The sequence below is a fragment of the Anser brachyrhynchus genome, assembly GCF_964034855.1.
Source record: "Anser brachyrhynchus genome assembly, chromosome: 1".
Lineage (NCBI taxonomy): Eukaryota > Metazoa > Chordata > Aves > Anseriformes > Anatidae > Anser > Anser brachyrhynchus.
This window is the reverse complement of record NC_137694.1, coordinates 185,029,367-185,050,298: the sequence shown is the minus strand read 5'-3', so window position 1 is coordinate 185,050,298 and position 20,932 is coordinate 185,029,367. Positions and strand designations below refer to the sequence as shown.

At 38.0% G+C, this 20,932-nt stretch overlaps 1 protein-coding gene across 2 annotated transcripts; it reads right to left on the bottom strand.

The window, feature by feature from the left end:
* Positions 1-11: 11 nt before the first annotated feature.
* Positions 12-20,761, bottom strand: PROSER1 (proline and serine rich 1). 2 transcript variants are annotated; one of them, XM_080577674.1, is made up of 13 exons: positions 20,628-20,761; positions 17,540-17,605; positions 16,749-16,817; positions 16,214-16,308; positions 14,440-14,533; positions 13,821-13,931; positions 13,046-13,129; positions 12,054-12,132; positions 9,517-9,612; positions 9,350-9,394; positions 5,293-7,057; positions 4,477-4,624; positions 12-3,124 (listed from the first exon to the last, which is right to left on the bottom strand). In XM_080577674.1, exons 1-13 carry the CDS (start codon positions 20,670-20,672, stop codon positions 3,002-3,004), a joined length of 2,820 nt encoding a protein of 939 aa, XP_080433800.1. In that variant the 5' UTR covers positions 20,673-20,761; the 3' UTR covers positions 12-3,001. The 2 variants fall into 2 exon arrangements, with proteins under 2 accessions (XP_080433800.1, XP_080433801.1); XM_080577675.1 differs by having other exon boundaries at positions 12-343.
* Between the last annotated feature and the right edge of the window lie 171 nt (positions 20,762-20,932).

Here is a 20,932-nt window from a genome sequence, read left to right as displayed (position 1 = left end):
ATACGTTCTCATGTTCTGAATGAAGGTTTTATTTCAAAGAATGTTTCACTGCACCTTATCTTTGAAGTCTTTCAGCATAGCTGAAATACAGCAGTAAGAAGCAACCAAACAATCAAATCACAATTAGTCCAGACTTAAGTCACACAGCAACAGTCCTTTCCCAACATAATCTCAGTGTAAGATCCTGCACAGTTTGCCTCAGGAGCGGGCTTTTCCCTGGCTTTTTAAAAATGGTGCTCAAGTAAGCATGAAAGAGCTCAGGACAAATCACCCCCTTCAGAAATTCCAAGGTTGGGTCACAGGAGTTTGCTTCAAGCTGCAGTGCAGAACACTGATTTTATTCCTGAGGAGAAAAAATTAATAAAAGACAATTTTACATCAGGAAAGACTTTTAAGAAATTGAAACTTACCTTAATCCTAACCACTTGACAGTTCAATTTACAATATCCTGTTCAACATGGTTCAGTAAGAAACAGAGAGCCCGTTCTAGAGAAAACACTGTTGAATAGTTTAATGCTTCTTAACCAATTTATTCACGTCTGACACTGATGACAAGCTCCTCTATCATGACACCAGCTGTGCATGAAATTCTCTTTTCTTGGTAAAGGACATTTCCCAGCAGGTAGGCACTGCTTATCAAGTACCTTGTTTTGGGAGAACATTTAATACAGTGGATATTTACTACTTCTCACCTGATTTCATTTGGAGAAACAAGGCTTCACCGTCTCTTAGGTATCTTTGAGATGTCTAAGGTTCAGACAGAAAAAAATCCACCACAAACACACAACCCATGACCATTCAATACATGTTTTCAGAAACAGACATACAAACTGCTTACATTTGATAAAGCAGGGCGTAACAGCTGATGTTTGGTACTTGTTTTAGAGAACAAGGTAAAGTGAGTTAATTTAAGTTTTTTGATTGCTTGGTTGAAACTAGGACTTAAATCAGCGATCAAACTCAGCACCTTGGTAAGGTTACAAAATAAATACTAATATTTTTATTTTCTCCTTCTCCAATTGATCTACAAATCTACAAAGAACAGCTTGTAAAAGGACTGAAGACAAAAGTACTGAAGGATGGTAGAAATTTTTTCTACAGATTTCTTGAGTCAAGAGGTAAGGCACTAACTTTACAAGCAGTTCAAAGTGGAGAATCATTAGAAATCAACAGCTTTCATGAAGTAAAAAATTGCGAAAATGCAACATATTTTAAGTTTAAAGTAATATGTTATTTTGATTATAAAAATGCAAGACTACCTCAATTGCTGACAAAGTATGTAGGACACTATTAAAGTTTTCTATCTAAACACTTCAGAGGGTATTTCTTTTACCACTCTTTAGGAAACCTATTTTTATAATTCAGGATATAATTCTCCATCATAAAAAACAGCATAAGTAAGACCAAACATGAGGAAGTGTCTTAGCAAAAACAAATTTATTCATCTATATTTTAAGCAAATAGGTAAATAGTCAGCAAAGCCTTTTTGCCATGACTGTAAACTTTTTATTTTAAAAAATTGTGTTAAAAACCAGTACAGGAATTTCCATTAATGTTCTAAAAAAGTTTGTTCACATCTTGAAAGAAAATACATTAGCAACATCTCCCAGCAGAATTCATCTTTAAAAAAGTAAAACTCTAGGTGCAGAGCTTTTCTACATTATAGTATCCTCTACGTTTTAATTTAACCACAGGATTGAATATCATTCTTCTCTATTATCTCTAAAACATGATCAAGAGTTTACCTTACATAGATGATATTCAATGATGTGTTACACATTGCCACAGGTACTAGCATTATTAAAAGAGTGCACAACTGAATTTCACTAACAAAGCAAGACCTTTCTATATACTGCATCATAACCCTTCCTAACCAATACAGTTAATTTAGCTATATGCCTTTAAAATCATGTACGTTTTCCAAGGAAAAATACTAAAAATCCCATGGTCCAAATTCTGCTCCCACTTACATTCACAGGATAACTTGTAAGCACCGTCAAGTTGTGGTTTATAGCAAAAAAGCTAAGAGAGAACCAGTGGGTTTGTGAATATAAGGGAGAGAAGAACTTGACACATGTCTGTAAACATTCACAAAAGTCTGCAGTCAAAAGTGCCGGATAGGCAGCCTATCCGCAGTACAATTATTTCATTCACAGAGAGATGTGGGGGCAGGGAAAATGTTACAGAACATTTTTTTAGATGCAAATTAAAAGGCTTTTTATGGACTTTGGAAAGACATATTTCCAGCTAGCTAAACCATACTCCAGTAAAATGTAATCCACTTCTATCCAAATACAATACAGCACCATCTCCTAGTTCTCCTGCTCAGATTCTGACAGAGTACTCAATTCAGCAGCAAGCCCATGACAATATCTCAAAGCGTAAGAATACCCCCAAACCCCTCTGATCTAGTCTCCCCTTAACATACTACTGATGCTAACAGGAGATCCTCACACATACAAACAAAAGATCTGAAGAACCATACACTGATCTTGATCTACGCACACACGAGAGGTGTGCAGCTAGACTAAAGATCGTCTACAGCTTTAAGTATCTAATTTCAGTCTAGATCTCATTCTATATTAACCACATATACCATACAAAACGTAACAGAAGAATAGGTGCTTATACACACTATTATGTATACTTGTTTTCCCCATTCAGTTTGATAGCCAATTGCTCTATTTACACAAATGCCTGTTTGAACGTTCTTGATCCTGTAAGAAACCAAACATTCGATTTATAAGACACAAGTAGAGTCAGGGATGCTCAGCAATTCACAGGATCAGACCCTGAATCAGTTAAATGCAATCACAAATTAGGTTTGACATCTGACACAGTTGCCTGGAATCATTTTATCCTCACATTTCCCCCTCTTTCCCCAATTCAGACCACAATCCCACTCAAGCAGAGTGCTTCCACTAAAGTGGAGTCAGCCTTCAAAGTGAATAGGATCAGGCTCTGTCAAGCAACCACTGCAGTCTTTAAAAATGTCTGGTATTTATTGCCATCCACTCTGGGGCAGACTTGTCTGCAGTGAAAATGGTGTTCCTGGTGTTGATGGATAGTTAGCAAAACCTTCAGGCTGAGCTGTATAGTTCTCCAGAGCAGAAGCAGAGTGTGCCTTCAAGGAAGAGAAGAAGTTAGGAAACAGCACAGATAAAAAAACAAACAAAAACCTAAATCAAGCAAAATTTCAGGCACAATACCGATCATACTCAAGCCAAAACAAAAAAAAAATACTTAAAGTTTAATCTGAAGTATGCAAAGAATGAAGACGAGCAATGCAGCTATATGCATGTGTTAAACTGCAGTGCAATTATTGCTCTGAAATACCAGAGTGAGAAAAGCAGTTGGATTAAGAGGAAATATGAAGAAGCATTATTGGCATTTATTTTTCAGTGTAGGAAGCCACAGCTGATCTGGAAGACATAGCTTAATTAGAAGCTGTAGTATTTCACAGACTCTGAGCCTTCTTTATCTACATTGCTCAAGTGTTCATTTCAGTGACTGTAACTTGTAAACAAGAAAAACATTTCCTCAATGCAATCTGCATACTTTGATCTACACAGAATAATTTCCTGAGCTGGAAAAGCAACATGGCTGAGATTAAGTCATTTGCTTCTTTTGATCTATTTCCTCTGATATTCAAGAGGTATCTGATAGTATTCTGCATATTGAACATTATTAGACACGTGCTCCATCTCAAAAATTCATGTGTCACAGAACAGAGAAATCATCAATTTGAGACACTTAACTGTCTGTTCTAGTATTTTGTATGGAAGGACAGAAATTCTACCAGAATCCTTAATCTGTACAGAAGCCCTTTTAAACAAAAGACAAATCAAACATCTAAATTATCTAATACAAACTCTGATGATAGCTTCAGTTAACCTCTGTAGGCTGCTGACTGCAATGAGTTGCTTCATGAACAAGAGAGATGATGAAACTACACATTACCTAAAGCCACCTCAAGCTTATATTATGAGGACTATATTTGTGGGAACTGTCAAGACAAAGGCACAACAACAGCAAACACAAATTCAATAAAATCTGACTGTGGATGTAGAGAGGCGCATAAAGACAAAGTGGTTTTCCAAAGTATTAAAATATCAGACTGGAACTGAGCTCAGATTTTGCAACTACATGGTCAGCTCAATAGATTTAACATAAATCTAAACAAAATTTTTACTCTCCTGCCTTCTCTTTTTTTCTTTCACGCCTCATTTTACAAAGAATTTTCAGAAATAGTTTAATTACATGTATAACCTCCAGCAGCACTGTATATTGATTGGTCTCCCCAGACCTTCAGTAAAAAAAATCATCTGAGTAGTTCTTTTTCATCATCCTTGTAACTGTTTCCCAGACAGGTTAGAGGTTTTAACCATTTACGTATTTAAACTAATTCCGAGAAGTTGACACTGAAGTACAAACTGCTACTGGAAGGAGAACAGTATTAACAAATAGGTACATTACCTGTAGCAGTGCCGACTGTGCAGCCGCACTATGCTGCAATTCCTGTAAGGAAGATTGTGTGGCACTTTGAGGAAAGCCAGGGATACCAGGGAGAGATAAAAGACCAGGAAAAACTGCATTTCCCGGTGTCTGTAGTCCAGAAGTCAAACTGAAAGAAATCAAGATGTGGCTGTTACTAGGAATATCTGCATGACATTTTATCCTATCTTCCTCTCTGTATAACCTTATGTCTATATAAATTGGAAAGGCATCTCTTTTTCTAAACCTCGTAAAGGCCAGAACTTCCAAACAGAAGCCCACTCGCTACCCACCTACAAATTATTCATGCACACACAAACCAAGACTGTCTGGAACACAATGTGCCTAAGAAGGGAACTCATAAATTTTTGCACCTTGCCTGGGCCTACTATTCACACACAAACACCTTTGTAGACAGAAGTTAATGATAAATACTTCCTTAAAATATAGGAACATCTAGGAACATCATCTGCTATTACCTGGATATGTCAATGGATGCCAGTGTGGAATCCATTCACGTAAAGGCCTAGGAGGTGCCAAGTATCCTCATCTGGGACATAAGACTACTCAGCACCTCACTGGATTAGACTGTGGTAACCAGAATTACCAAGAGCAACCTATTCAGTAACTACTATATTAGCTTCTAAAGACAGGTGGCAACGTACTGGTGAACTAAGTTTACAAATTAACTGTAATTACTAACTGTGACTGAAAATAATGTCTATGCATAAAGTAAAATCACGGTTTTGCTCAAGAGAAAAAGAAATGGTTCTGACCTCCTTCAGAAACAAAACATACCCAGCCTGTGCAACAAGTGCAGAGTTGAAGTTTGAGCTAAAGGCCGAGGCAAACCCTGGCAGGACCGGAGCCGGAGATGGGGCTGTGGCAGCTGCCGGCAACGGTGCAACTGCTGCTACTGCAGAAGATGCCTGGAGGCCAGGGAAAGAAGGGAGAGCAGGAGTGACAGAGGGTGTGTTAGAGACAGGAAAACCAGGGAAGGATGGGTTTGATGATCCCAGAGGTCCCTGGGCAACAGAAAAAAGGGAAGGGACAGCACTGGACAAGTTAAGCGAAAAGGGTGGAGCGGAGACTGTTGCTGAGGCGGCGAGTCCTGAGAGTACGGCGGCTGTGGAACTCACATGAGGGGCAGACACAGCTGAAGCAGTTGTAGACGGAGTAGCTAACAAAGACCCTGGGAGAGTGACGGGTGGCGTAAGTGCTGGATTACCAGTAAAAGCAAAGTTACTGGTTAGAGACGTGAAAGGAGGAAGTCCATTAAATACGGGGGCAATGGGAGCAGTGGAGCCATGGGGGGCGAGGGAAATGGAAGCCAGAGAACTGGAGTTGTTTAGAGGAGCACTCAAGGAGGAGAGACCTGACAGTGCTGGATTCAGGGAACTGGGTAAACTGACTGGCACTGAAGCTGCTGAGGTGTACGCACGCCCAAGCGCTGACAGTCCTATAGTGCCATGAGAAGGGCCAGCTGAGTGAGAAGGACCTTTGAAGGCTGAGAGGGTAGGACTCATGGGTTCTGTTTTGACTAGAACTTGTGGAATACTTGTGGTAGCTGGGGCTGATGAGAGCTGCTGGTCAGGATTAGTAGGGCTCGTGCCATGCAAGAGGGAGGCTGATGAGCCACAGTTGACTGGCATAATCGATGGTGAAGTGGTCAAAGGTGACTGTGCAGGCAATGTTGGAGGAGTGGAACTAGAATTGGTCACAGATGGGGATGGAAGACCTGGAAAAATGGCCAGCCCGGGTGTGGAGGAACGCTGTGGGGTGGGGGTGGCTGATGGAGTATAACATTTGTTGACAGAGGAAGTGGGAGGGTCAGAGCTTTGATTAGCTAGAGCAGATAAAGAAGCAAGCTCACTTGTCATAGCAGAAGGTAAAGCAGATGAATTGATTAATGAAGTGTCATTTGATGTCAGAAATCCTTTTAAGACAGACAAAATTGGGTTAGGCAGGCTAAGTGAACCAGGAATGGTGGTGGCAGGAGAATTAGCAACTGTAGAGGGAACAGGACTAGAAATCCCTTGGACATTGGGTGGCAAGGACAAAGGGAGACCAGCAAAAACTGATGACAATGGAGTGGGGTTGTTAGCTGAAGCAACTGAAGAGGTTGCAGAAAAAGGGAGGCCAGCAAATGGTGCAGTAGCAGATGCAAACGCTTCATTAGGTGCAGGTGTGGCACATGGTGTAGAAGAACCTTGTGGAGCTGGTGTAGCAGTGGGTATAGAAGCCAGCCCAGAGAAAACTGCAGGGATGGGTGTAGAGGTAGCACTGTGAACAGATGTGACAGGAACACCAGGCAATGAAAGGGATTTGATGACAGTCGGGGTTGGGGTGGATGGCTGAGATGTATGGATGGAAGAGGAGACCTGTCCTGGGAAAACAGGAAGGACAGGGGTAGACATGTTCATCCCAGAGATGAGTGGAGTTGCAGGTGCTAATGGATGGCTTATTGCCTTGACAGGTGATGGGGTAGGGACTGGAGTAGCAGCAGGTGTTGAAGGATTAGAACCATGAGGAGTAAAGAGCTGATTCGCTTGTGCAGAAAAAGCTGCAAAGAAACAAAACTGGTAAGAATACTTGAAACTGTCAGAAATGTTTGAAATCAACACAAAACACATTTTATACAGCATTTCAAAATATGATACACAGGCAATAGCTAACATACAACGTCTATATACAAAAAAATCCACACTGGAAACAAAACGGTATGTACGAACACATCACACAAGCTGTACATGACATATGCTACCACTTCTCTTTAGAACACTTTGCGACATTTACCACCTCTTCATAATCTCATGCAAGACAGTTGAGATATTCACGTATACTCCATAAGAATAGTTAAGCGATACAGGTAAACACCCTCCCTCTGATCCCTAATATCTAGTGGTACCCAAACCAGATCTAACATTCCACTGGCATCAGATCACCTGGGCTCCTCTGCATTCACTCTCACTGAAGGTCAGAATTTCCTTCAGAACCAGTTAATTCAATGTATCATGATTTCAGAGAAGTTTAGTCAACATCTGAAGAAAGCTGATTTCAGGTGCTGGTATTTTTCTTTCTTTCAAACCAGGTCATTCTCTTCACTGTGTTTCCTTCATACTTTGATTCTAAGAAGGTACACTTTTAAATTCATGTATCACACTACAGTATTAAACTAACATTGGCACTTGACCTTCTCAACAAGTATTTCTGGAAGTCTGAAGTCAGGCGTCTATAATTGAGGCAAGCACCTGACACTAGGAGTATGGACTTATATCAACCCTACAAAGCAAGTAAAAGAGACATCAGTCAAGCTGAAGGAAAACAGGGAGGCACACGGCTAACAGGGCTGTGGAGATTTGGCAGAAAAAATGCCTTTATGAACACTGGCACAAGAAAAACCTGATATCTCTACATCTAGATCCTTGTGGAATATGAACGTGTTGATTAACCTCAAATAACCCTCATATTTTATTTTACTTTTAAAGTGGTCTAGCTTGCCAATGGTCTGCAAGCAGATCATTGATCCAACCAGCCAAACTCAACACCGTAAATCTAAAATAAGCTAGATTTCTCTCTCATCTAAATTCTGTGCATAAACAAAAAAAAAAGTGGAATATTTAAAATCCTGGACCTAAATTGATACAACAAACTCTTATTTTATTATGTATCTTGAAACTCTAAAATGAGTAAGCTTGCAAACAAACCACTTCCTTGTATATAGTCTTTTCCAAAAACCTAGACCTAGATCACTCCGCTCTGGATGCTGTCTTTTCCTTCGTTTCCAAGTTGAATACTCTCCTAATGATCACTGTTTTTAATCCAGTCAGCTGAGATAATCACCAAAGAAACACAGCAGCAACAGAGCTGTTACTGAATTTCTTCTCCTAAGCGGCTCTTTTACTCCTTACAATATATTGATTTACCTGTATAAACTACCTTTTCAATGTCACATGTAAATTCATGCACACTTAAAGGGTATATATGAATAAAGTGATTCTTTGAAATAGCGACCTTTCTGTAGAACCATCCCTGGGCTTAGAGGAGAAAAGACAAAATGTAACTTTTTTTTTCCTCCGGAAATATTTACAGGAGCTAAACTTATCTAGGTCATGTTATCTATTTTGAGTATTTGCTAATACGTCTGACTCAACATGTAGCAGATTCTTAGTTTGTATTTGTCAAAGTTAACAAAGTTTTATCAAACGCTTTGTATAAGTAGCTCAACGTCCAATTTATTATTTGTATTATATCACCTCAATCCCCAAACTTCAGTACACTATGTACCACACAAATACAGACCAAAAAATGCACAATTCTCTTCTGAAAAAAGAACTGGAATTTAAAGTGTAAGACAAAATTGCAGGACACGTACTTGGATTTAACAGTTAAGACATTCTACATACGAATTTCAACAAACAAAGAACAAAGAATCTCTCTTCTGTATTCCTAGTCATCCATTGCAACTAATATATGAAATTAAAAAGTGCATAGATTTTCAAATAGATGTCTGAGGTTTTTAACAACTGTAAAAAATACTGAAGTGTTTCAGTGCACTACATTGCAAAGCATATCTTGATTTAACTTTTTGCATTTCTTACATACATATATAGATACTTAAGAATATAAAACTTAATGAGCTAACACAAAAGGCCAGATTTTAACTTTTTAATACTTTCAAGTGTAAAACACCTAAAACGAATTTTTATCAGTTTTCAAGAGATTCTCTTGCAACAGCAATTAAACACATAGATCCTTATGGAAATCCTACTAAACAAGTAAGTTATTTACATTTTCAGAATAATTAATGGGGTTACAAACAACACAATAAACCCCCTGCAGATTTGCAATTTACCTTGATTTTGGGAAGGTTTTGCCTGGCTGGAAAGGTCCTCGTTTTCTAAACAGAGAACAACAGCTGATTATTTAAAAGCAAATGGAACTCTAGCAATAAATGATCCAGTCAGAACAAGGAAGGAGGAGAAAATATCATCAACATTTTTAAAGCTATGCATGCTTTACCTGCTATCACTTGATTAGCAGTGTATGGTGGAGGAGCTGGTAAGCCTGGAGCTATGACATTAGCCATTGGAACTAAGCCAGCATTGTTGTAAGCACCTAAAAGAAGAAATGCAATATACACCTTAGTTGCCAGAAGAACATGTATATGAATGACCTATTAAATGTCTTTCCTTGGAAAGAACATTTTCAAGATTATAAGACATTACTTCACCAAAGAGCCAGAGCTGTTAATCATTCAGGCTGCTGCCAATGTCTGCCTGAGTGACATGCACTGTGACCCAAATTTTACTAAGGGCAGTTCTCCCATCATTTTTTACAACAGAACCAAGCAGAAACTGAAATTAAAATTTTGCACCTTGAAAGAGCCTGAAAAAGACAGGTTTCAATTGCTTTCACTTCCATGCTGCCTGAAAAACTTAAAGGGGAGACAAGAATCAGAGTGTCTGCAGCATCATTTGTTCTTTTTCTATTCCTAACTTAAAGGCTGTTGCAACCCTTCGTTTAACATGAAAGCCTTTACAAAAAAAAAAAAAAAAAAAGAAAGAAAAAAGCCAAACATACCAATGATCATGCTCAGCCCTCCATCACTAGTGAGAAAATTCAGAGAATGATGTCACATCTCTGTGCATATCAAATTCTTAATCTACCACTCTTCAATATTTCTTTAAATGTGAAGAAATCAAAGTAGGATAGTAGATGATTTTTATATAAAATGCTTATTGTATTAAACATGTCAAAAGTAACTTTTTTCCCCTCCTTATTCTTTGGAGCAACTTGAACTGCTGTTTGATAGCTATGGTATACAGTTCTGATGAAGAGTACAAGAATTTAACTCACAGTAATATAAATACAATTCACAATGGTCCTGAATGAGTATCTTAAGAGTATACAAACTTATGCTCCATAGGAAAAAGCACCACTTGAAAAATACTCAAAGTGCAGTAATTTAACATAAAAAAAAACTTTCTGATTTCATAGTTTCATAGAAGTTCTTCCTAATGTTATGATTTCTTGCAGGACAACTCATGATCCAAAATCAGAGAAGTAACTAACAATCACTGTGTCATGGAGGAAGCAAATATTATACCAAAACATGTAAGAGGCAGAAAACAAAACTTCATCCAACTTTTTTTGCCCATTGCTTGAATCAGATTCAATAGTTTCAAGTCATTAACTGCAATCTCATTAAACACAATTTTATATATATGTATGTATGCACGTATCATTAGCCATCAGTTCCCTTGTCACAAGGGTTTTCTAAAACCATGTTGCAGTTTAATAAGGCCTTGAGACGATAAAAAAACTATTCCATATCCTAAAATGTACTAGTATTTATGTCCAGTCACAGGCCAAATTTTGTGCCCTAACCTATTTTGCATAGGATTTATTTAATATAAATTTGAACTGGTCTGCAAGTTTCCTGTACAGTTTTTGGAGAGCAAGCCATTTCTAGGGCACAAGCCATCAGACTTTAGCTGCTAGTACTGCCCATTTTTCTGGACTGATATAAAGAGATTTGTAGACGTTGAGTTGGTTAGATGACTCACCTTTCAATATGCTTGCCAAATGGTCTATCACGCTTTCTCATCAAATGCCTTAAAAACTCCCTGAAATTCCTAAAACCAGTGAAAAGCAAGCTTGCAAACCAGAGCACTCTTCACTTTGCAGTACAGAATTGCAAGATCAGAAAAAGTTTTCAGCTGCTGCACAAAAAAGACTGCAGCCTGCCTATATATAAGTACTCCAACCTTCTATTCCAAAGAAATGTCAGTTTAATAGTACTGCAAGCAAAGTCTTCGTCACTCATTTGTGTCACTTGCTAGGAAGAGCATTTAGGCAGATCAAGTCCAGTTGCAGGTGAGACAAGTGCTACCAAGTGCCTTGAATCAAACAACTGATGCAGCAGAACAAAGAGAGGAACATAGAAAGAAAGGCTCAATCTTGCCTAAAGCACAAGGATAGGAACAGGCAGACCAAACGTGCAGCAAGGGCAATCGTTATATCCCTTCTGAGACTGAAATCTACATGCCTAAAGTTTTCTTTTATGAAACTGTGTTCCATTGTGATAGACAGGCAGCAGAGTGCTTTTACTGAAGCTAACTGAGAAACAAATTACTGCCACCCAGCAAGTTGCTACATCTTTCCACCTAATTCAGTGCTGTGCCTGACCATATCCTAAGTTTGGCACAATAGCAACAAGTTAACAGACTTGTCAAGCCAAAATTCAAACCTTGGTCAAACATTAAAACAAAGACACAGCCCTAGTCTTGTCCAACACACATGCCTCCCATAAATGAATTACTCTGGCATCAGAACAGGATTGGTATTCTTTCTTATGATGTTAATGTTCAAAAAAGAATTAAATTTTATCTTTTTATCAACTCTGCATTCATGAAAAAGAGGTAGAAGCCGGTATTCAGAGCGTGCTTACGGAGCACAAACCCATTTCAGAAACAGTCAGAGAAACCGACGCTTAATTACTTAAAAGGCAAATGCATGAAACAATAGTATCAACCTAAAACACACAGAAGTCTTACTTGGTGCAATAGTTGCATGTGGCCGACATGGTGGGATGGGGTATGGAACAGGTTTGTGAGGATTGTAGGTTGATGGAGCCTACATAAATAAAAAACAAACAGAAGAAGCAATAATGAAAGCATTACCTAATATTTTGCAGAAAGCTAACATTTAGATAGTACTACAGGCAGCTGTTCTTCATAGTAAAAATATTTATGATATCAAATTCCTTTGCAATATCTACAATGACTGCAAATATTTCATTATTTCTGAAGAGAAGGAAACAAACATCACTAGTACAACTTTAGATTTTAACGTAAACCTGAGCACCGGTGGGAAAGGGAACTCCTTCCTGTAGTCTTCACACTCTGCAGTCTTGGACCGATTTCCCATTTTAAAGATAAAGCAGATTTAAAACTAATGAATGCTGCCTTTAAAATAATACAGATCAGTGGGAAATATCTCATAATAAAAGTGGAAATAAAACATTAGAACAATACTTCCAAATAGTATTAGCTTCTTTGAAAGTTTGTCCTACATGCTTAAAAACATTGAAATATAGATCAGATGTGTTGTTCAGAAAAAATAACCTTCTCCTATAGCACTGCCATAATTCACACTTCCAAGATGCATTTTTATGTTCATGTAGCGAAACCCCAGAGACTGTAATATAAAATTGCAGATATTTGTGCCTAAAGCTTCTACTAGCTCATGACAGACTACTAAAACTGCTTTTAGTTTTCTCTTCTGCTACTGTAGTTTAAATTCTGCTTTTGAATGCATGCATGCTGTATCCACTAGAGAATCCTATTCCCTGAAGATATAATACAGAGTTTGATTCTTTTAAAGTTAAATAAAAAAAATTCTAGGTCATATTATCTTTATTATAAAAGCTCAGTTTTGCCGCTCTTCTTGAAACATAACAGTATTTCATATAAAAGCCTTATTAAATCTGCAGTTGAATTTTTTTTTTCTTAAAAGTTTCATTTATTCATTCATTTTTAACACATACTGGTTTGGATGGTCCAAGTATGCGGGCTGCTATTCCCTTTCCTTCATTAGTACACTCTTCTGTGTCCTTTTTGACAGGGGTTCCCTGAAACAAAAGAAAATTAACTATTAGGTATTAATTTAGAAATAAATAGTGCTATAGAATTTCTGGCATATTTGCCTTATTTCTAAACTACATCCGAGTTTTTGAATATTCTGAAAGTGACACTTAATATCTGTTAAAAAAATAAATTGTGTTCTAGGCTTGTTAAATGTGAAGTATGTAACACTGGGCTTTTCTTCTAAATAGGTGCATGGTAAAACAGTCCACATTTCTGACATAATTAGAATTCTGAGTTTTGACCTGTGGTCACGATAACTTACATTTCCATTCCTTGAAATGTTCTCAGGAAATACTCAACTTGGCTGTTCAAGAACTACGCTAAGATTATCAGTAGTAATGTAGTGACCATATCAGGCCATCTTACTTACCTACCAGGAAGGCTCCTTATATCTCTTCTGATTCTGCCAAATATTGCTATAGTTTATTTACCATGTTTTTCCTTACAAGAACAGTATCTTATTTATGCAGTAATCTTTATACAAAGCAGCACAGGAAGAATGCACAAGTAAAAATAATGCAAATACACTGTGAAAGTGTTATGGGGTACTATAATAAAAAACATTGCTTTCAATTCCACTCCTCCTTACATGTATACAAATCCTAGTTTGGTTATACTATAATGAATCGTAAATCAAGAATGCTGTGAAAAGCAAAGGCATAAGATTGTGCTTACTGGAAAAATTCCATTTATACGGCTTGGTTTGCCCTTGGGATAAGGATTGCCAGGAATCATACCACACGATGATATCATAGCATGAGGAGCCTTACAACCTGTTTTTGAAGCCTGCAAAATAATCAAGAAAGGTCATTATTTGCTATCAAGTTCAATGCTTTAAAGAAATACATTAATATTTCATGACATTTAGACTGCATAAATCGATCTACAGGGAACAACTCAAAGCTTTGTCTCTATCTGTCAGATCTTGCCAAGTAGTCCTTGTGAGGTTCTGCCAAAGTCCGCTTTGCTTTGAATAACTCTACTCAGCCCACCTCTGCTTGTACTGAACTTAGGGTTAAGCACTTGGTGTTCTCTTAAACAAATCCAGACTATTTCCTCAAGTATTGGTTGTTTCTGTACCTATTTTCCACATTATTCTAATGTCTGACAAAAACTTCCCTTTTTTTTCCCATGTATTACATAGCTCTTTTCTTTTTGCAGCTGGTTCTTTCAGCCTGCTTTCCACCAGTTGTTCCCAGCAGTCCTCATGGAAGTCTTCACCCTGCAGTGACCATTAAGGATGCAAACAATACCGTATTTGACAGAATCAAGGAAACTAGAGTATCTTGACTACCTGCTCAAGAATTCTTCTGCACCTTTTCTTCTCTGACATATTAATTCTGAACAGATCTTCAATAAGGCGGTAATTCTGAGCATCAACAATGTTGCTACAAATAAAAACAATGACGAACGATTACTATCGTTTCATATGCTTATCAGAAATAATGCACTACTGAAAAGCCAGTATCCAACAATACGTTAAAAAGCATAATTAGTTCAGGTCATAATGTTACTATTATTATTAAAACAAAAGGCTTAAGTATGGACTTCGTACCTATAAGTGAAACACGGTATCAAAATTGCTGATGAACGTGGAACAATGGACAATGATGGCTGGACTTTACGGTAAAAATAACTATGCTGACAAAATGGATTTTGCGTCACAGCATTTTGTTAGAAAATTTTAATTACTACTAGCAAAAAATTCCCAGCACAGCAGAAAAAAAGCACCAACTAATGAGTTTGTTGCTGTTTCTTAGTAGACTGGTAGGGAAACAAATTTTCATCTTATTTATTCCATAATGGAAAAGATGAAACCCCTGGCAATTCTATCCACGTTCTGCAGAGCTAGTAAAACTCCTCAGATACCTCCAAAAACTACCCTTCCTTTCTCCTTGGTCCTCTCCCAAAAATAACACTAGACACACCAAAGAGAACAACAAAATTTGCAAGTACAGAACGCCTAATGCCTGATTCCACCTGCCTTTTTCAAAACCCTGACCACAGCACATTTACTGCTGTCAAACATCACACCCCCCACCAAGCTACTGGAAGCACAATACAGCTGCTTAAAGGACAAATTATCAAAGGAGGAAAATATTAGAATAAATGGAATCAGCAGAATGTTGAACAAAGCCAAGAAAAATACCTCAAAGATGGTATTAAAATATGAATGATCACACCAGCTGAAGTGTAACAACAAAAGAGCCTATGAGCTCCAATTCCATTTCAAGAAGCAAAACAGGTTAGTTTATTATGCCACTGAACTTCCTCTAGGCTACCCTGTTTTGCTTTGGTTTGAAGAGACTAGGAGCATTCATACAGATTCTCACAGCTCAACTCCAACTGTAAGGTCATGCCTATATCCTCAATCTTATTTGTTGTATGGATACCTATATCACAAATCTGTATCCCCCCAAATGTTCAAGCCAGCACAGCATTCATATGCAAGGCAGACATACCAAATGCAAAAAAAAAACCACCACCACCACCAAAAAACAAATAGAAGAGTTCCAATATAAACATGTGTAAAAGGTAGATCCTTTGAAGCTGCTATGCATAGTTTAAAAAAAAAACAACACACTTTCCGTACAAGCATACATTTAGAACATCTATACATCTTTTACAGACATTGGATCGATAAACCAAATATGTCAATTTAAGAGAAGTATTTACTTAACTCATTTTTACATATGTAATACTTAAAGGACTTCAAATGCAAAAGGGTAAATACTCAGAACACTCTGGTCTCAAGCCTTTTACATTTCAGTAAGCAGAAATAGGCTTAAGGCCCTCTTTACTCTCAAAAATATTTAAAGACCACTGTAAAAATACTAGCAGAGCAACACTTTTCCAGCAAGCAGAAAAGGCATACACAAGACTCAGATGGAATTCTGCACAATGTCTGCTTCTATTTCTTCTTTTACAGCCCCATCAATAATGGATATGTGCTTTCCCTTAACTGGCCACAGTTCTTCATTCTAGAAGTATATCACGTTTTACATACTCAAACGTTAGCAAAATACAATATATACATCATAAGGAAATACAGCATGAGAGGTACTTACGAAGCTAAGATTTCAAGGGCGATAAGTTTATCTTTACTGAACGTGAAGCAGTTGAGAATATTAACCATTTTTGATGCAGGAACTGCCACTATTTTCTGACAAGCAAGCGAGAAAAAAAAAGTGGATATAAAACAAGGCACTACAATTACTTTAATTAGAAATGACACTCAGTAACAGCTTTGTATCATGTATTTCAGCAAACAATTAAATATTTATTTAATTTCTGTGAAGGAGATTCTATGTGCTAAATCCTGGAAAAGGAACCCTGCAAAGCACTTGCCAAAAGCAGAGGTATTAGGAAAGTTAACAGTAGTTAGAGGGCTACATCTATTCTCGTGATACACAGGAAAGTCAAAAATACTTTAGTGAGAAAAAAATACCCTGGTTAAAAGTATGAGATTTCATAGAAAAAAAAAGATGAGGAAACTCTGAAGATCAAAGGGTAGACCCATCAGTTGCAAAAGCACACATCACAAATTTAAAATGAGATTAAAAGAGCAAACATACTCCACAGAATGATTCCACTACAACTTACATGTTGTAAAGCCTTTATTGCCTTGAGCTGTGGTTCAGCCCAGGAAAAGTATCTCAGTAACTCAACGACCTGCAACAGAAAAGCCATCAATTAATCTTTTATGTATATTCAAAAATGATGCTAATAGCATCAATATGATCTTTCCATTCTTTGAATACAGTGGTATACAGCTAAAAACACAAACCTGTCTGTGATATTTGACTACCTCAGTGCCTATCAATATCTAATGTTCTTTTTATGTCCAAGTAGGCTCCTAAATAATCACCCTATGTCATGAGATTATATGAAAGTATTTAAAATAGATACGTATTCCTCTTTATGTATTTCTATATATGCACAATTGCCACAGTATGACAATAAAAAAAAATAAGTTTTTTGTAAAAAGCTTATTAACATGCACTATCTCAAACAGCATATTTGCTAAGCATGCATAGAAAGCAAAGAAACGAACAAAAAAATCCAGATAGGACCAAAATAACAGTTGGGTACTTATTGTAATACACCAGTTTAGAAGATACATGCAAAATAATCCCAAATTCCATGATTAATTTCCCCAATTTTCCTCACACAAGAGGAGCTAAAATGCAATGGTTTTGATAACATAAAATAACTTAGTATTACTTTTAGCAGATTAATGTTGATATAATAATTAGAAATTTTATCTCCCTAGTTAATAAATAAAAAAAGTGAGTATGATCAGCCTCAGTATGACCGGAGATGCAGTCTTTCTGTACTACTGAACACACAATACCAACAGCTCCCATTAAATCCATGATAGTGTTGACTTTTACCTGTTCACTAGAGAAGTATCCATGAACATATTCAATAGCTTTTAATTTGTACTCAGTCAATACAGCCTAGAAGATACAGGGGGAAAAAAAAAAAAAAAGACAAGACACATCAGTAGCCCCTCAAAATTAAAATTATAGCACAATCATCTGTTAAACTATTAATCTAAAAAACATACCCGACCTTACAAAATGACCTTTGCATCAATTAACTGCAGTATTTTTAAGTGACGCTATATTCCTCAGTGAATTAAGGGAACAATGAAAAGCAGAGGGAGGTCATTTAATTTTTCTGTTTTTAAAAAAATACTATTTGGGGGTTTTATTTCATTTCACACTGTTTTTTAGGTTAAAGCTGAACTGAAAGAACATCATATTCATTCTTCCTTTTGCCCCTACAGTTTACATCAACGTTACGCTAAATAAGATAATACAGTTCATTATTCACTCAGTCCCTTTGTATGTTCCCATAACATAATTAGCAGAGTATCTTACTGCAGTGAATTTATGTGGAGACTGGGTAACAAGACCGGATGGACAGAATTAAGTACTTCAGAAAAGTGATGTTGTCTTATCATTACCTTCCCACAATTCAAACTTGAATATGCAACCGCTAAAACGAAGGAAGCAAGGTAGTTTAATGCAGTACTGGCCTCCACTTTTGACTTGGTGGTAAGACAGTTTTGTTGACAATCACACGGGCCAGCAGCCGGGGTTGCCTCCCTCTGTTCGTGCTCAGCTCACTGGTACATGTGCAGCGCAGGAAGAAGACAGGACACCTTTCTTCTCCAGTTTCCAAGCCCCCCATCTATCGCTAGCTCTCATGCTAAATATCCTGGTCATCTCCAGCTTCATCCACACCCATTTCTCTTTTCCCCAACTGCATAGCATAGCCCTAAAACCTCTCCCCTACTCTTCCTGGTTTTTGTCCCTTGTTCCTCCACACAGACAGAAATGAAGGTCTCCATCACTGCAATCTGTCCGTAGGAGCACAGCTGCGCAGAAACACACTTGCACACTGATTGAGGCAAACCCCTCTAGCTCATTAAGAGACCAACACTACCAGAAACACTGAAGCCACAGGGGATTCAGAGCCACTTCTCCATGATCATTTTTAATTCTCTCCCATCCTTCTCTTCCCATGTACGGGGAAAAAAAAAAAAAAAAAGAAAACTAGCATGTCACGTAACAATTTCTTTACCAAAAGAAATGTCAGTCCTTAAATCAACAACAGAATGACTTCATAGTAACAACAACACCAGAAAGCACTGTTGTTTTGAAAAGGCTATTTTATTTTGTTAATAATCCTAAACATGTACGGGGAAAGATGGCACTAAGCTGCACATTAAGACATTTGAATAATTCTTTCCTGCTAATTGTGAGGCTGAAAATGAAATGTACCAACACAAATTACTTGTGAGCCAGATAATAAATACGGTTCTACTCCAGAGCTAGACTAAGTTTAAACAGAGAGCTACCAACAAAGATTTACACTGATACAGCACAGCTAGTCTTAACAGCACAGTGCTGATCCTTAAATGAACCGTAAATTCAGTTTACGGGAATACAGGCAGAGAGCATACAGGAAATATAATTGCCTGCAATCACATGTCATAACCCCTTTTGTCTGAAGTATTTAGTAATCACAGAGCATATTCTGAAGGGCTGCAATGCAGACATGATGTTTGAAATATTACTCCTTCCCACCACCAATTCTCAGAAAAAGTACTTCACGTGCCAAGTTGCTCCTTGATTTTTTCCCCAAATTTTCCATAAAATATCTTAGACTAGGATGGAAGTCCACACCCTGAAATCTCTTAATCTGTCATTTTTAGATGGTTACACAGCATAGGTATACGTACCCCTAAACCAATCTGTTTTATAAAGGGGTGTTTAAGGCCCTACACAAAAAGCAAGCAAGTGCTGTGGTGCTAAGGAAGCCCATCACTGGGGCTCTGTGCAGGAGTGGTTTGTACCTCGGTGTACCCCAGAAGGACACTACTCCCACTGCAGTCACCATGGCCCTGAGCAGTGGCTGGACCGAACCTGCTCTCTGTAGCAGCCCAGTGTCTGCAGGTAAATACCCCCTCCTAGACAGCTCATGGTAACAAACTCCTGGGACAAGCCCTTCCTTTCCTTACCACGACAGCTTTACCAGCACACTAGTGACATACATCACCCCTAGTTAATGTTTCAGCTACAGCAAAACGCCTCACCCCAGGTTTGCACTTCCCACACAAGGCATGAACCATCCTTTTATTCGTCTCTCAGTTCCTGAAGGATCCAGACTTTTTTTCTACCTCCTTTTCCACTTCCAGCAGTTGGGGAACTGCCCCAAACATGGACCTCTAGTTTCTCTGTTAAAAGCAGGCCTCTGTGCACAAAGAAGTGAGAGCATCTGCCAGACATCTCTGGGTTTGCGTCTCTGCATCCCACATCAACCAAGTATTTTGCTCAGGGCATTTTCAACAGGAGATGCACAAACAGTCCAGACAGGGGACCAAAATGCAGGACTCCACATCCTGGAGGAAGGCGTGCACATGCTCCTGAGCAGGGGGAGATGGCAGAATGCAGCTTAGTCATCAGCCCTCTCACACGTTATGTGTTTTTATCTCCTAAATACAAAAGGTGTTATATGAAATACACCTCACATTATAAGCCCACTTCTCCCTGTGGACAAAGCAAATGCCCCCCCCTCACTTAAGAACTATTCGGTTAGTTTGGCTTTTCATCCTCCTCTACCTTGACAGAAAAAAATTCATGGTAACTTATTCCAGTGTTTATTTCAGATGAGCACTTTTTCAAGTACATCTTGTCCATGCTTTCAGCACTAAACTAACATCATCTCAGTTTTCCAAGAGAATAAAAATATCTCAAACAGAGCAAGCACATCACGACAGCTTTATGCTATTATATTTGATATACACTGAGTAGGATGCACCGATAACACAGGATTACAGTTCTTTCAAACTGAACTGCAATTTAGTCTTTATTGAAGCCTCAAGTGATTATTAAAGAACACAAATTAACGTGGTGTGTTCGTCATATTCTAGATGAAATGGTTAAGCTGGCATGCAAAACGAAAAATTACCTTTCTAATTTCATCCAGCACGGTCTCAAACGATTTCTTATCCATCTTTATTAGTTCATTCAATGCAGATATACGAAAAGGGTGGGAAAAAAAAATAATCCAGGCCAAAGATTTTAACGAGAGTATATATAAAAATATATAATTAGTTAAGATATATAGATTAGTTAAAATTTATAGATTAGTTAAAAAACAGAGAGCAGGAAAGGCGGCCCGGGCTCTTCCCAGCCCCTGAGGCTAGCGCTGACGGCTCTGCACGGCGGCTCGCAGCGGGACAGACGGACAGGGACAGACGTGCGGCTGCGGGG